Raw genomic sequence first — 17,981 nt, forward strand, 5'->3', positions numbered from 1 at the left:
ATTTCCGTAAAACGGTTCCGGTTACGAGTTAGTAGTTAGTATCTTCCAACACGTGTGATGCTGTAGTGTGCTCGAAAAATGCTACGAGGTTGTGAATTTCCTTGTAATTGTTAATTTGCGCAATTAATCAACAATGAAAGGAAGTGAAAACATAATATATTTTGGACAATTTAGGAAACTCAGTTTACAAGAACAGATTATTGCTATACAGAAGGGAAGGCCAACCCCAACACTACCTGGTCTTACAGGTATGCATGTAGGCTCATTTGTAGCATGTTTCATTCAAGAAGGTGTCATTTCATGGTGTTAACCTCTTTCCTCCTCTTAAGAAATATGCAGGAGCAGCCACTGCCTCATTCTTACATCATTCTCAATGACACAATATTGTCAAAATGTGATTGTATTCATTGCTGGCTTAGTTGTTAAATTATTAATAAAAATATGGCGTAATAAATCTAAAGACTCAATTTATGGTACGTAGCCTACCAGCAGTAAACAGAATCTCTTTTATTTTTTTAACGAAAGAATAATGGGAGTCTTGTCATACCATCATCTGAGAATACAGAAATATGCCGCTTAAGTGAAAGAGCGATTATACAGATGTTGACAGTTCAATGGCATATTACCACCCACTCTTACATCGTTTGAAAACAATGTGCTCTAGAAGTAGAACACTTGTACAATCTTTCTACACTTATAGGAACATATTTTAGAAAATGGATTCCAGATTCCTCCCGAGAATCATATTTTAAACTTGTTAAACTGACCATAAAAGTACGTAAAAAGCCACCGGCGTGGCTCAGTCGGTTAAGGCGTTTGCTTGCCGGTCTGAAGTTGCGTTCGGGCGCGGGTTCGATCCCCGCTTGGGCTGATTACCTGGTTGGGTTTTTTCCGAGGTTTTCCCCAACCGTAATGTGAATACAAGGTAATCTCTGGCGAATCCTCGGCCTCACCTCGCCAAATATCATCTCGCTATCACCAATCTCATCGACGCTAAATAACCTAGTAGTTGATACAGCGTCGTTAAATAACCAACTAAAAAAAAGTACGTAAAAGTCTACTGACGTAGCTCAGTGGGCTAAGGACTGTCGGTCCGGAGTCGCGCTCGGTCGCGGGTTCGATTCCCGCTGATTTCCTGATTGGGTTTTTTCTTATATCCCCAACCGTAAGGTGAATGTCAGGTAATCTATGGCGGATCCTTGGCCTCGTCTCGCCAAATATCGTCTCGCTATCATCAATACCATCGATGCTAAATAGTCTAGTAGTTGATACACCGTCATTAAATAACCAAATAAAAGAAAGTACTACATAAAGAGAAGATTTTAGCACACAGCTTAAGGTTACCAGTACAACACGACTTTGCATAAAAATGTTGTAAGACAATATTTAACGGAGTCAATAATAATAATAATAATAATAATAATAATAATAATAATAATAATAATAATAATAATAATAATAATAAATCAATAGGCAAGATGTTCTGTACACTAGGCCTGAGTTCTATTATATGACTAATTGACTTCATGCATGTGACGTTTATTTCATTCTACAGCTGTGATAATAAGCTATTGCACGGTAGGCCTACTTATATTTCTAACTAAAACATTAGGTACGTGTTTCTATTTTACAGGTGTAGGCCTATATTATGTGATACGGAAGCGAATAAATATTGTTCATTTCTCGTCCACATCAAAGCAAACGTGTTTACAATGTAGGCCTAATGTAACGTCTTACACGGACAGTGTTTTGTTAATAATAGTTAATACTAATAATTTTCTTTTCATCTGAACTATTACTACAATATGCATTTGTATTTCTGTTCGCTCTATATGTTGTCAAATAACTATACAACATTTTTACTTAAGTATCAAATTGTTACAGTTTTCTTTCGTTTCATGTCAAACTAACAGTAACTAAGCTTGATTATGTCTTTAACGTGGTCGCTTTAAATGTTAATAAGATTTTTTAAAATTTATTCATTCAGATTGATTTATATGAGACACCAAACATATATATATATATATATATATATATATATATATATATATATATATATATATATATTAAACATCCAGCATTGTATCATTGTATAGTGCAGCCGTCTGCTAACCGATGCTTCTCCCAAAGCATGGCGGCGGACGCAAGCTTCAATTTGTCCCTACTCTAAACTTGTGCGCAGCCTCGGCTGTAGGGGCTCGGTTCTATCAGGACGAATAGAAGGAATAGTGTACGCACTCAGCGAGTTTACACGGGTCCGCCGCAACGCGGCGCTTCTATCGCTAGGGTCCTGACTTGGAGGAAGTTCACAGTTCTTGTTACGCTAAACGTAGTCCTTTTTAAAAGCAAATTTCTACCATTTAACTCGTCTATTCGTAACTTTAGGAATACCTGCATAGTCCCTTATTCATAATTAATAGTCTTCTCTCAGTTATACTATTATGAACGTTCGTAACAGAAAATACAATGGGATCTGAAACGCTATGAAAGCGATAAGTTTAGTATTTAACAAGTTGCGAATTCAGAGACAGAAAACTCTACAAAATGTTAAATAAAACCAGAGTTGAAAGGTATTTTACGTGCTTGTAGATTAATTAAATTACTCACCATATGAATGATTAGTTGCCTGCTACCTTCGAGAATTTGTGAGATGACTTGGCGGATTTACGAAATTCTAATTCTCTTCGGATTTCCTTTGTCCTTTAGAAGAATCGGCACTTTAAGTAGTGGTAGACTAATTTATGAATAACATCCATTATGTGTTCTCTGCAACAACCTGCTCCCGAAGACTGGATCGTAAGAGCGTCAATAGTGTCAAGACAGTCATACAAGATATCACCCCACATTGCACTCGCTGAGCTAATCTTTTCTTTAATTTTCATTTCTGTTTGAAGAAGCTTGGGAGGGATGGGTTAAAAAACTGACGTTCCTACCGGATCTGTAGTCCTTGATTTGGGTGAGAGCTGCACAATGTTTAGACACATTACTTTTCTGTCGAAGGGAATGGACACAGAGGGTACACGCAATAAACTTAGAGGAATGATTTACGACATAACCTGCCACATGATACACTAAACATCTGTCAATCAACACGGCAGGAGTGGTAGTTACCAACTCGGGCACAGCACTTTCCCAGCCTTGACCATGCATTTCTCCACAAAGAAAATTTTTTTCTTTTATACAAGTTTCTACAGACTTCTTAACTGCCTTGTTACATAATTCCGCATTTCACGCTAATTTTCGCATTTGGTTCTCAAAAGATGTGAGTAGTTTATCACTTTTCGGTTCACAGTTTCCTGCAATGTTAAGGACCTGCTTTGGAGGGACATAAATACATTGTAATAAATGCATATGGAGGAAATCTATCGTCGAAAGATGATCATCAGAACTGAGTGAATGTAAAATTCCGAAGTGACGTTCCAAGGGGTCTTGGGTGAGTTTCCCTGTTAGGACATATTTGTATCCTTTGCTCCAGAGCCATTCACTCATTCCTAAGGTACTCTGCAAAGTTACTACTAAAGACTCCATTGTTATACCAGAAGCAAGTGTGTTGGTTGTAGTTCTGAGACATTGAAGAAAATCAATAAGGAATTTGTGATTAGAAGAGTCTTTATAAAGAGCCTTAGCAGGAGTGTGTGAATTTAATGCGTCGGAAATGCAGTTTAAATGCCTTGTAAATTCTTCAGTGTCCTCACTGCCCTCGAAACCCGATGACCCTACTTCACGATAAAATTTGAGACTTTTGGCGACACTGTCACTGAAGAGTTGGAACGCAAGTCTGGCATTCATTCTCTGAAAGGACGAAGGAAGTAAATGAGCTGTTGTCAACTTTGGACAAACCCTAAGACCGACACATCCAGATGAATCTTCCTCAAAAAGTCTCCTATAAAAACTGAAATTGATGTTTTTTCTTTGTCAGAGAGTTCGACTTTATCATGGAAATAATTTCTTATGCATTTCAATATGTGCACAAAATCTGAGATTTCCAGGCCTTTTTATTTATTTGACTGCCATCACAAGTGAAACCGACTACTCTCGTTCCAACTGCTTCTAATTGTAGTATAACTTGAATAAGGATTTTAACGAGAATATCACCTGGAGTAGCGTTTCTGCTAGCGTAAATAGCAATTGGTTGAATCAAATCTTACTTAAATACTAATGCATGATTTGCTAATTGTTTCTTTTGGAGGTCAGACGTGAGATCTCCGAAATCAACAAATACATCCACTCTAAGGGAATAATTATTAAATTGAATTTCTTCTCTGAGTTTGACCTCATCGAATATTACCACTCCGCAACGTTTATTTTCATATATTTCACAATTTCGGTAAATTGGGGAAAATGGAGGTACAAACTCTTGGTTGTAATTTTCAACGCACTCGCGGTATTTCTGTCTTATGACGTTTTATATTAAAACAGTCTGATCGGTTATTTACCGAAAGCTGCCTATCTTTCCGCGGAATCGCTCTGGCTCACTTTCCAAGCTCATCTTTTTCTTTAGGAGATGAAAAGAAATGCGTTGTTACACTATTTCTACTGTATTCCGATCTATAACCCGGAACAAACAGTACGGAATTTTTGTAATTTTGTAAACCACCACACAATATTCTCTTGTCACTGGTTAATTCAAAGCACAACATATTGAAGACATCTACATAACTCAACAACAAAGCATATTAACAATCCCTAGCAACTTTCATCATTAAACGCGCAAGAAATATATTTTCGAGGTGTCTGACTTCAGACAACAGATGGAGCTAAGCGATCGAAGAGCCACTATTTGTCAGGTCCGCCACCGACAATGGGAAAGCATAGAAGTGCGTACACCATAGACTTACTAAATAATCGCTAGACCGCTCACTGGCGCTAGTGTTATGCTCCCAAATTGAACAGCCGACGGGCGGCCATTTGCTTGGTTGAGATGAATAAGTACAGGTTTAGTTCGTGTGCTATTTTTAATTGCAGCAATGCACACAGATGTAAAGATAAAGAAGGAAGGAATGTTACATTTCACTGATTGGTTAATCTTTAATTTCTGCAATATTTTTGGCCCGTATTATGTTACAGAAGACAAACTATTGTACTTATACGGCTGTTTGTGCTTCAGATTTCCTCTGAGTAAAGATTCCCTTAACCGAAGATGGATAGGTGCAATCCGCAGAGAGAATTTCTACCCTACAATGAATCATTCAGTGTTTCAACTCATTTCGAAGATAGTTGTTACCTCTCAAACTACGTTATTACCGTATACATTGTTATTGTCCTTCATCCACTCCATATCCTTCCCTTTCTTCAAACAGCTGTTGCTTCAGTGCATACATGAATAATAAAATTATTCGCCGAATTCGAAGATACAGAATTAATAATAATAATAATAATAATAATAATAATAATAATAATAATAATAATAATAATAATCCGCGGCGCTACAGTCCGTGAAGGCCCCAGACCGACCAGCCGGCTGCTGGCCTCACGCCCACATGCCGAAGCAGAGGTGGACGATCATCCAACCAGAATAGAGGTATCGTGTGGTTAGCACGATAATCCCCCCAACCTTTACAGCTGGCTTTCGCAACCGGATTTTGCTACCTATCGTAGCTCCCCAAGTGCATCACGATTCTGGATGGGCACCGGTCCCATACACTGGCCGAAATTTCATGACAAAATTTCTTCCCCATGATGACTCGAACCAGCGCGCATTCCGTAATGCGAGTCCTAGGCAGTATGCCTTAGACCACCACGCCACGGCGCGGGACGGTAGAAATAGATCCTGTTTAAAAAATATATATAAACAAATTTCAGAGCCTAAAAGCTGAAACATGTTCATTAATACTGCATGTACTAACCACTCATTAAGTAATGGCATAACACATTTCAAATTCATCTCCCAGAACATAGCCTGTTAGAGGAAGGAATTTTCACACCATCGTTCCTTTGGACAACTCAACAGAAACTGTATAAACTACAAAAAGTTATTTTTTTAATATCCCTGATTGAAAGTAACTCTAGTCTTAGTTACGGATTAATGAAACAGTTTTTTATACTACTGGTACTGCTGCTGCTGCTCCTGCTACTTGCTACTACTTGCTACTACTACTACTACTACTACTAATAATAATAATAATAATAATAATAATAATAATAATAATAATAATAAATAATGCTTTTTGATTTTATACAATAGTTTAACCTACAGATTAAATTAAAAAGTAGACATTATTAACCTTGGTTATGAATATTCACATTCGGAGTTCCTATGAAAATGATGCAAGTCTGACAGTCTGGTTGAATCCCGATAAAGCGGATCGAGATTGATAAAAATCCCAATTTGAGGGATAATAGCCTAGAACGCAATTTAAAGAAGTTAGTCTGCATTTCCTATTATCCGATATTTTTATTTATACGTATATTGACTCAGATGGTTACATTGTAAACATAGAGGTAACCCGCGGAAATTTAGTAAGTCTGTGAGGTAACCCAGCTGATTGCCGCAAGGTAACTCTACTCGCAAGATAATAGTTCCCCTAGTTCTACCAGATTGTTGATTAATCCGTTTCGGTACCTAGTTGCTATTCTCGCAAGTAATCAACATTGTGTATTTTAGGTGCGTTGAGTGCCAAAAAAAAAAAAAAAAAAAAAAAGAAAGAAAGAGCGTTTTGACAATTGCTGCGTTTTGTAGTGCAGTGAACTATGTTTAAACATGGACTCATCGTCGATGTACTGTTGCAGTACCGGTTCCGAAAAAGAAAAGTTGCAAAGTTAATTTAGTAGCGAATGGTTAAAACATATTCATGGTTAATAAAAGAAAAAAAAAAAAACGATTAGCCTGTAGTATTCACTGTAGCCTACTGTGTGTCTTTCGTATTTTAGTGTTTCTCAGGGAGGCGAATATTACATTAAAAGCACGCGAATATTACTTTGCAGAAAACAACTATAAATCTCTTTGATAAAGTGATGATAAATATAATGTCTTAAGTTAGCTTCTGATATCCCGATTTCCCTCGCAGAAAACCTAGCAACTCTGCTGACAGGAGACACACGTTATTAAAGATATATCGCAAAGGAAGCATTGTTCCTTTAAACAAAAATATTTAGCTTTCGGATACGCAATACAACACGTATTCAAATAGCGGTTTCGAAATCCCGCGCGTTTTCTAACAAACAAAGGGCTGCTTTCTGCTGCTTCAATTTGGGAACATATTTCTCAGTTCTCCGCTACAGCGTGGTAGGGGCTCGGCGTACACTTCTTCTTCTATTCATCCTGGTTCTATGAATAGATGGCGAAGATTAATTGTCAGTGTAGCCAATCGTACGTAAATATACCCGCCTTATAGACTTAAAGATTTCATCATTCTCTGGTGATTGTAAAACAACACTGGGTTTAGCGGGAAACTGGTGACAGTGCCAATTAATATAATAATTTAGATACAATCTACATCATCAGTTTCCCCAACACTTTTAACCTTCCGAATAATAGTGCCACCTAATGGAAACTAGCGGAACTATTTCAAAGTTTGTTCATTTGTTATATCTTTGGTCCTCACTCATCCCATAGTTAGAAAGTTCGCGTAAACGAACAGAAAATTTTAGTTCAGGTATCGTCGATCGCCAGTGTACACCCTACGTTTTGAATTTCTGATTTTTTTTTTTTTCCGATACGCTCTACTGTCTAGGCTATTTCTTGTTCATGGTGAACATAACCTCTGCACATGAAAATGGCGTTAAATAAAATACAACATTGCTGTTCTTAGTGCTGCTACTGACATTACCACTAATTCAATATAATTTAATTCAAAATTTTTTATAATAATAAATGATAATCTTATAACACAGTAACAAGAGTTTTGCCATACTTACTTTAGTTTAATTCTAATTACCAAAATGAAGTTGACATTTCTTTTTATTTTGATATAATAAGAATTTATTCTCTTTTCTGACATTTGTAACATTCACTTTATTCTACTTTACATATGTCTTATTAATTTATTTATAAATACTAATAAATATTAATGTCATTATTTATATCTACACCCATTTGAAAAAAAAGATTAGGATCCCAACATTTCAAGGATTTCATTCCATATATACATATCAGTGTTCATAAAATCTATCAGTAATCAAATTACTGCAGATAATAAAATCTTAGACAGAAACAATGCCTTAGCTACTACTAGATCAAGGACAAATATACTCTGAATAATAATGGCTTAATCATTGCATGCTTTATTACATTTTATTACTTACAGAATAGATGAAAATGTTTATAATACATAGTAATACCACAGTCTAATATATACAGTCACGAAGCTTAATACTTACTAAATATGCAAACATAGACAGTTGAAATATGCATCCATACCTAGTTGCTCACCACCAGGATTGCTACTATCGCCTCATCACAGACTCTTTCCCTAGCAGATCATAAAATGTATTGTACTTTCGATATCGTGTTCTTTTGAAAATTAACACCTTCCTTTCACTATTGAAATACATAAGGTTCCATAAAGTATATATTATATTCTATAAACTCACCTTCCTGGAAGAAAGATAAATCTAACATATTTTTCTTACAATTTATAATACTACAAACGTCTCCTTGTCCCATATTATTATTCAAATCATTATTGTATTTTTGCCATTTACAGTTACTACAACCGATAACGAACATTTCACAGTTTACATAGCTTTTCACAAAAATGCGAAATACGGCACAGTCAATGCTTTTTCGATCTAGACCAGGCCGTAATGTTTGTTCGGGTTTTCTATTTCAGTGTATGGAGCTCAGTGAAATACTATATTATAACTTTATTGCTTATCATTGCTAAGCTTTATTTAGTGTAATTTGTCCATAAGTTCCGTTTACTTGTTGTTGCATAATATGTTGCAGAAATAATTTATGTGAAGAAAATTTTACATGTTAACATAATCTGTTCGCGTCAACATTTCAAGCATAGAATGGAAGCTATTTTGAGATTCAATAAAAAGGAATTTATATTGTGATTTTAATTTAGCACATCTACCTTCCTTAATTGTAGACAGAAAATTTACCATACAACTCCTATGAAATTAGTGTACGTACGATTGTGTTACTTCGTCTCTTAGGTAGTAGATAAATACAATAATTCAGTACCGGTACCGGTACTCAATTATAGTATTAAAATACAGACAAATAGAATGTGACGGGTGTCATACATGACATTATGTTTAATTGTAATGTATAATTGTGAATATAGGAATATAAGTTAAATATAGTAAACATAACCTATAATATCCATATGACATAACATACATATATAGTAATAGGGCATTGGAGACCACTAAAATTAGACAGAAAGGGGCAACTGGTAGAGTAAACATAACCTATAATTTCAACATATCTAAATATTCGTGCTGTGCAACTGAAAATTATTGAATCGTGCATAAATGAATGTACACGAATTTCGCAATATTTAATCGAAATGAAGGCAGGTATTACACATACGAAGAACGCAATTTTCACACCAAAAATAATATTACACCTTAACTCGCAAGGAATTATGTCTGAAGTGTCCTCTAATCATTGTTTTAAATTTTATTAATGCAATTACACTATATTATAGAGAAATATATGTTACTCTTTAATTTATATGGTTGAAAAGCCGCCCTTCCTGATCGGGTTAAGCGAGTCACATGGCCTGCCTTACGGCCTGTATTAGATCACGATGGCAGTGACACAGTCTATTGTTCCTAGTACTCACAGCGCTCCAAGCGGCTAGCAACTATCGCGAGAAATGCAACTCGTTGGCAATAAATCATCCCAAGCTTCGTGACTGTATATAGTAGACTGTGGTAATTAATACACACTAACCACAACCAACATACTGTTGTGTAACATTTCAAAATTATTACATTTTTAAACCACAAAGTAGTCAGAAGTGTGGTATTTTTCAGGTTAAAAATTGTACTGATTAACTTTTCAACTTCTTTACTGTGTTAATTTTTAGGAAATTACCTGGCTGACTAGTTTCGAAATGTTGTTCTTCATTGCCCAAAGACTAGGCTTTGGACTTTGGACAATGAACACTTCGAAACTAATCAGTCAGGTAATTAACACATTAAAGCATTTTAAAAGTTAATCAATTATATATAAGTGTTAACGGTGTACATAGAACAAAGAACAAAAATTGTAGTTCAATAAAAGACAAACGTCATCATGACAAATGTGGCGTGTGAGATGCCTATTTTGTTTCCGAGATTATAAGGACATTTTGATATAAAACTATACCTTTTACTTCAAGTAGTAAAGTCGGATGTATGCACTTTAATATCCAAAGTAATAACTGCAATTTGTTCAAATGATTGTCAAGTAATTTATTCAATTATTGCAAGTGCCTATGACTTCATTTCCATTGTAATAATGAACTTCTAGTAATTTATATGATATTTACATAATATGAATTTGTCGTTATACTAAATCACTACTAGTATCTGAGTAAATCTCAATCGACTCAAAATCTAATTTAATTTCTGTTTATTGGTTGTGTGCTTATTTAACGGGTACACAGGAAGAGCACAATTTGTCTCTTCGTATTTATATTGTCTCTGTGAGAGCAACGCAGTTATTTTAATTTATTATAATTTTTATTATTGATGACAATAAGAGAAAGAGAAATATCTTTATAATCATTTTGCATTGTTACATATTGCATTTCAGAAAATTATAATTTAAAACAAGAACTTTTATTTCATTTATTCTTACATACTTGAGGACGATTTTATGATCATAGTAAAATTCATTATGATAGGTACTTTCACAAAATAATTATTTCCTGCAGATAAAACCTCGTTTCAGCTAAAAGTAACACAAATTATTGAATGTAGGAAAGGAGGAAACGACATTTTTTTTTTGTTAGGATACTGTTTTTGAAAACGCTTTGAAATCTTTGTGGCACTAATGTCACAAAATTTTCAGACCAATTGTTAGTCGATAGGCCTACTTCTTTCAAATCATTATTACTTATATATTATAAACTAACTTAAATTACATTCTACATATTCCGCAAATTCTATATTTCACTTAAATTTTGTAACTATTACATTGTACATATTTCACAACTTCTATATTTCACTTAAATTTTGTAACTATGTCACAGTGTTCATTATTTTGTAGTACTATTAAATTATATACTGGACCATTGTACTAGTAGGTTCTCTACATGTGAATCAGTCGCATCTTTCTAGCATTAACCTCAAAATTTCTTTTCATCATTTTAAAATAAATAAACTTATTAGCTGATAATTTGTCCTATACAATTACATCCCATGCATTCCTATCATAATATTTGTGAGTGTATTTGCATACTCATCTCACAGTATTTTATTTACTTGACTTCGAACTATATAAATTTAGACGATTTAGAAATAATCATTTTTTCTAAATAAAATTATTCATGAAAATAGTATTTTGCAAATGGCATTATCTTATTCTCATGACACTCATAGACTGGTGAATATTGCAGGATTTGCTATTATCTCTATTACAATTGGTTCATGAAGTTAATTTAGGATTTTCTTGCATATTTCTTACAATATGTTGCTCAACACCTATCCCCTGGTTTCGCAAAAGTTAATTTCAAAATTGAGGCTCTAGGTGCAATAGCAGCTTAACTCTACTTATGTCGTTATTCCGGCGATGGCATTTTCATAATCTTCCATGTCTTCTGTACTGACTGTAAAAGTTGTATTTCATTTCGTTGACTCTAAATGGCAGGAGAGTTGATTATGTGAAGTGCTGTGCTAAGTGAAAAGGTTAAAAATCCGCAATACAAAAATATGTTACACTCCTGTTTTATACATCAGGGTCTTTGGCAGTATCTTGTACTTAGAATACTGTTTTCAGTCATTCAGTTTTTCAGGACATAATATACCACCAAAAGAAGAGCTTAATCTAAAATCTCCCCCTCGTCCTGGCTTAAAATAACCAAAGAAAAATGATATTATTTCATTATTGAAATTCTTTAAACCAGAAAATGCATGTTCTCTTCAAAATATTTTGGATTCTGAACTAGTGCTGAATGAAAATCTTCCTGAAAATGAAATCAATGAACATGAATAAGAATATTTGACACCGTAGTAAAGTTTTTATCTGTAGCATAGTTTCAGAAAAAAAAATTTTCTTAATAGAAATTTAAAAAAAAATGTTATTTTGTTTCTACAGTATATTTCCATAAAAAATGTAAAGATTTATCAACTAAAATTCTTATTTTGTAGAATTAATGTACTTTTCTTGTTGTTGTTTTTCCTCCTCTTCTTCCTATCACTTAGTACATAAACCTGGTGGCCTATTACGGTCTCACTGCATCATTTCAGCGGACGCCCAAAAATCTTGTTCCTAAAGGGCAGTAATTTAATTCACTATTATTATATACAGTATGTACTATTATTCCCTATTATCCATTCAATGAATTTAGTGTATGTTAGTGAAATAACACTTTTCTACCGGTTTTAATGTCTAGGTAGGCCTAATCTAATTTAAGAAGTCTCAGACTTTCTACGCAATAACGACTTAAGTTTTCCGTACTTTATCCACAAATACTGTACTTAAAAATGGGTTTTGTTTAAATTGAGTCGGTCAGAAGCAAAGGGGTGTAAGTGTACTTAAGTTATTTTCGAGAAAATGTGATTAAAATTTCCTAAGCTTTCGTAAATTCCGTGAAGTTTTAATTTTAAATGTTAATGCGTCATGTGGTTAAGAGATATATCCCTTTGCCACAGAAATTTTAAATGCGTTAGTTTGCCCTGAATGCACTTAATTTTTTTTTTTAGAAATGTCACACCTCTTTGCTTCTAACCGCCTCAATTATAACTGATACTCGATTTGAATAATTTATAGTCTAAAATATTATACAAAACAAATGATGCGAGTATGCAGTTTGTACTAATAAAATATCTACAGTGTTCTAAATCTTCGACATTATTTTTCTCAAAACACATGTTCACAGGTTTTCAAGTTACGCTGTTATTGCACCCAGCGCCTCAATTGTGTTTGCTCTTTTAAAAATATTAACCATTTCTACTGCTGCCGACATTACAATATCGTCGAGATTACCTACTTACCTTAACTAGATAGACGTTTCGTTATTAAATTATACGTTATACTTTTTAATGTGTTATACTTATAAGGGAACGGTCTTCACTCACGCTCAGAAACTATAATGAACACATTTCCCTTTGTGGTAATGCTTGTCTTGTGTTTAAAGCAGTCCGTGGCCGTTTCTGAAGCTCGTTCTTTCCTGTTATTGGTCTGAAATCATTGCAATGAAAATTAAATTTTTGTACGTTCTTTACGAATACCTTATTTTAAAATATTATGTCTATACTACTATGAAAATGAACAGTTACAAGTCATAACTTACAGTTGTAAAACGTTAATCAAAATATTTTATTTTATTTCATTCAAATGAATAATTTGCCCATATAGGCCTCCGAGTCTAAGACGTCCGCCGTCTTGCACTTCCTGGCTAGATTCCCGATGTGGGCAATGGAAGATATTTATCTTCCGTCCACGGGACTAGATGTTTGTCCGTTATGTGGTGTCTTGTGTTGTCTCAGCAGTGGCCCTATTCCGTGCTAACCACATGTTCAGGAAGGTCCACGATGTGTATCGGTCAAGTGTTAGCATTGGATTATAAGTTGGTGAAGAAGAAGAGTTTGAGCCACTTTATGGAAGTCAATAAGGCAACTAAGCCAGGAGACAATTGGTTAAGGTGGCCTGTTCCTTTCCAAGTCCATTGCATAGACGTTTCACTAATCAGACTTGAGATGTATGCAACAATTGTTTCTCCTCTGACACATATCGTCAAGTGAGATGTACTGCCTGGTAATTATGTACTTATCAGCCAGAGCCTCAGTGAGAATTATTAAAAATATTGTAAACATTTACAAATATATACCTAATTTGATACCGCACTTTGAAATGACTGTCACGAGCTATTCAGTACTAGACTGCAACAATATGAACCTATTAATGAATTGCATCAAATTTCCTTGATAGTCCTGATCGTGTATTCAAATGTCACTTTGAACATACATTATTATGATATTTCTCTTATAGCCTATATTTTCTTAGGCTGAGATTCGATGTCATGCTGACCCCATATCACAGGAGTCTACTCTTGTGTCCGTGTAATGTCATGTGAGGTTACAGTTCAGGTATACTTTAGTCAATGGTTCCTGAAATGCTGTTTCGCCAAGGAAATAATAAAGTTATTATTTAACTATATTGCGATTAAATACTTGTATTAGAATTGAATATTGTAGTTTCAAGTGTGCATAATTTATGGAAAAGAATGAAAGGTTGAATTATGTTCACCATATTCTTTTACCATGATTCACTTTAGCAATTCTTAACGTTTATCGTCACATTAACTCTTTAATGTCAAACTGATCATTCGAGACAAAAAAAATTGTCTCGGCTCGTTCTACGATTAAGGAGTCAGTTTTAACTTTGTCACTTCCATGTTTCTTTCTCTGTAATTCTTTACTAATTGTAATAATTTTGTAAACGCAAGAGTAGAAGAAAATTTGTACAAATCAGAACTAAGTTAAGAAAAATACCGTATTTTGGTGGATTTGTAAATGATGTTACAATATTCTGAAAATCCAAACGATAATCAACAGTTCGTGGCCTTGGTTTGACAAGGTTCTAACTAACAAAATTGGCAAACGTGTTTTTCATTTGTAATCACTCTTCATAATACTCTCCAGCTTATAAATATATTTCAGCACCATTTATTGAAAAATGAACGAACTAGCAATGTGACAGAGTTCTATCTGATGACAACTTTTGAGAATATTTATTTTGAGAAAGTTCTAACTGCAAGCTGCTACTATCCTCTCGCAAAGATCCAGGAATTTAATTTGTGTTATGCACAGCTAAGCATGATATATTTTATTTATAATGTTCATGGCATATTGATAAGTATATGAGTAATGTATTCAGATTATTGCTAATTAATTGAAAACAAATATCAGTATATCGATACTTTTTCTAAAAGAAACAGCTATCATCATAATGAAAGTGGAATATTAAAGTTCTGACGATATGTTGCGTGATGGCTACCCTGATTACATTCCTCCTACTTCATCTGATAATGAAGATTATGAAGAAACAACCCCAATAACGTAATTATTATATGTAAGCTTAATGAACCTAACCTCAGTCGTAACATGTGGTCTACAATGCAGTTTGTGAGGTTTGATAAGCTATTACAAATTAAGACTCTGCATTTATAATTTTACAGTAAATTTCTTTTCAAAGAATATGGTTTCTTTATCATTACATTGTCTGCTTACCGTTATATGCTTGAAATAAGGCAAAATGAAGGTCTAAATGGGAAGGAAACAGGGTGAAGTTGACCACAAAGTTAATTAAAATCGAAGTGTTTTCTCTTTACTGAAGAGGAAGGAAAGTACAAACAGTTTGAAAAGAAGACTTAACTTTAGTAATACATTTTCAACATCTCAGTAAATTTCTTCAATTAGGTGACGTAGTGTTTCACAGAGTTATAATGCCAACAATAGCATTTCGATGGACAAAGATTTACACAATGAAGAAAGTTTTGCGTATATAGGACAGCCAAGCAATACGTAAGATGATTTTTATATTCAATCCCTTTGTTTTCCACCTGGCCATTTTTTATTTGTCAATAATAATTTTTTAATTGTGTAATTATTTGTTTAATTTAAAAATATACTATAATATAAACAACATAAAATATATAAATACATTTAAATAATATAAGCGAAATTGAAATTATAATAGGCCTAATAATAAAAAATACATAGGTAACTATTAATTTAAGAAATAACCAAGAAAATACACCGAAAAAGAAAGTACGGAAAGTAGTGACTAATGCGCAGTCATGGAAATGCAATATTCGAAGTAGATATCCTCCACAAACAACATCAAGTGAGATTGGGTTTTCATGAAGAGTGATGTAACAGATCTGATTGTTTTTCCCAAAATATAGTTTTAATTTCTGTAATTTATTTCATGTTAATTGTTATCCAATTATAAATTAAAAGAGAACAATTTTTTTCAGAGTTTAAATGTTTTATGTAATGAATAATAATGTTTCGAGTAATGAATAGAAATCGTTTGACAAAGTTATATCAGCACTTAGAACCTTGTCTCACACTGAAAATTCATTACGGAAGGACATAGTTGTAACTGAAAAATTAAATATTCTAAATGAAATGAATAAGTGGTCTAATTAGGCTGTGAAAGTATGTAATTATACGTTCAATGCTTTAAGACGCCATACGTAACATTTCATAAGTTTAAGAAACTAAATGTTCATATTACAATAAATTGAAACTTCGAAGTTCTGTATCTCAAAAGTATGGAAAAAGCAGTTAGAATCTTGTCAAACCAAGGCCATGAGTTTATGACTAGCTTAATTTAAATTTTACTAAGGATTAAGACTACATATAGACCCTTAACAGTGTTATATTACCTGCTCAATAATTTCATTCGAACAAACATTGCAATAAAATGTGGAAGTTAATGAAAATAAAATTATCCCAGAAGTAAAGGACGACCAGTTTTAAGTGTATTCAATGACTTCACTTCTAATGAACTGTCATACTTTTGTTACAGTTCGTTGTAAATATCACAAGTGACAATTATGTATAAAATATCAGATCATATTCCTTTCAGTAACTGGAGCCTGATGAATTCCAAAATCGAGTCAGAAATTTTGTCGACATTATTCTTCAAAGTATTTGAACAAGCAAATTCATTTCTTACGATCTTGCATTACATACTCGGCAAACATTCATGACATTTAAATTAGTTTTGACACTGTTGATAATTGTCGACGTTAGTTACGTTAGGTTTTTAGGTTTTCAATGTGTGAAGGAAAAGTGGTGATGCATATACAACATCACTAAAAATTTAAAAGATGAGTCCGAAGAGTTCTTCTGAACACATTCGAAGTGCACAGGGAATGCTCTATAAGAAATTAAATGTTCCTGAATGTAAAAATAACATGAAACATAGCTCTCCAAAATTCGGAAACCTAACGCATAATCACTGCATGTCCGATTTGCACACTATAAACAGACCGCTAAGTGTTTACAAACAAGTACCGGTACTGTATAAGCAAGTCAATTTGAGTTTCTCGTAGATGAACATAGAAGCGACCTTAAATCAACTCACTTGTGTTGAAAATATAAAGTGGGTGATATCTAATATATTAATTATACGCGTGCATAAATCAAAGTTTACTGAATGACAGAAATTGGTGCTTTCGACGGTGAGAGAATGGTGGCGGATCCTGGATAAACGAGAGGGGAATGTGTTGCGAAAGGAAACTGGAACGGCGAATAAGCACTGAGACCAGGAATGGGATTCACTGAACTCCAGAAATGGATGGGAGTCGATGTCTTCGATGCAAAGGCTTGGAACGTGTCCTGCTTCCTCTCCATCTCAGGTTGAAGAAAATAGTGACCAAGCGGAGACCGACATCTGTCAGTCTGATGACTGTAATGTCCTTGGCATTTCGTATCTAGATTCATGGGCTTAAACGTTGAAGAAAGACTGTTTGTTCTTTCCTTATTCTGAAGAGCCAGTGACAACGGAAGCTTCTTCCAGACCTCCAAGAATGACGGCGACAAGCTGAATGGGGTACACAAGTCAGGGACATCTGAAATTTAAAAATGTATCTTCGTATGATACCGACACAACTCAAGCAACTTAAGGTACTTGAAGGTAATATGGCCACCTTAATTTCAATTATTTTTTTTCATGACTATGGTATTCCCTAAATATAATGTTCGTGTGTATGCATAAACTTTGATTACATATGTGTATATAGAAACATAATCCAAGACTTTTCTTTAAACCAGAGTGCTTTGTTTTTTACATTATGGAAAATCTTACATTGTGCAGGTAACATGTCCATATGAATGTAATATGGCCAAAAGGTAGAAAATTCATT

At 34.0% G+C, this 17,981-nt stretch overlaps 1 protein-coding gene across 1 annotated transcript in view; it reads right to left on the reverse strand.

The window, feature by feature from the left end:
- Window positions 1–7,903: 7,903 nt before the first annotated feature.
- Window positions 7,904–17,981, reverse strand: part of LOC138708225 (uncharacterized) — a 69,264-nt gene continuing 59,186 nt past the window's right edge. Inside the window, exon 4 of the mRNA XM_069838556.1 lies at window positions 7,904–17,687. Coding sequence (XP_069694657.1) covers window positions 17,266–17,687 — 422 coding nt within the window. The 3' untranslated portion in view covers window positions 7,904–17,265. The remainder of the gene's footprint in view (window positions 17,688–17,981) is intronic.

The sequence above is a fragment of the Periplaneta americana genome, chromosome 10 (genome assembly GCF_040183065.1).
Source record: "Periplaneta americana isolate PAMFEO1 chromosome 10, P.americana_PAMFEO1_priV1, whole genome shotgun sequence".
Lineage (NCBI taxonomy): Eukaryota > Metazoa > Arthropoda > Insecta > Blattodea > Blattidae > Periplaneta > Periplaneta americana.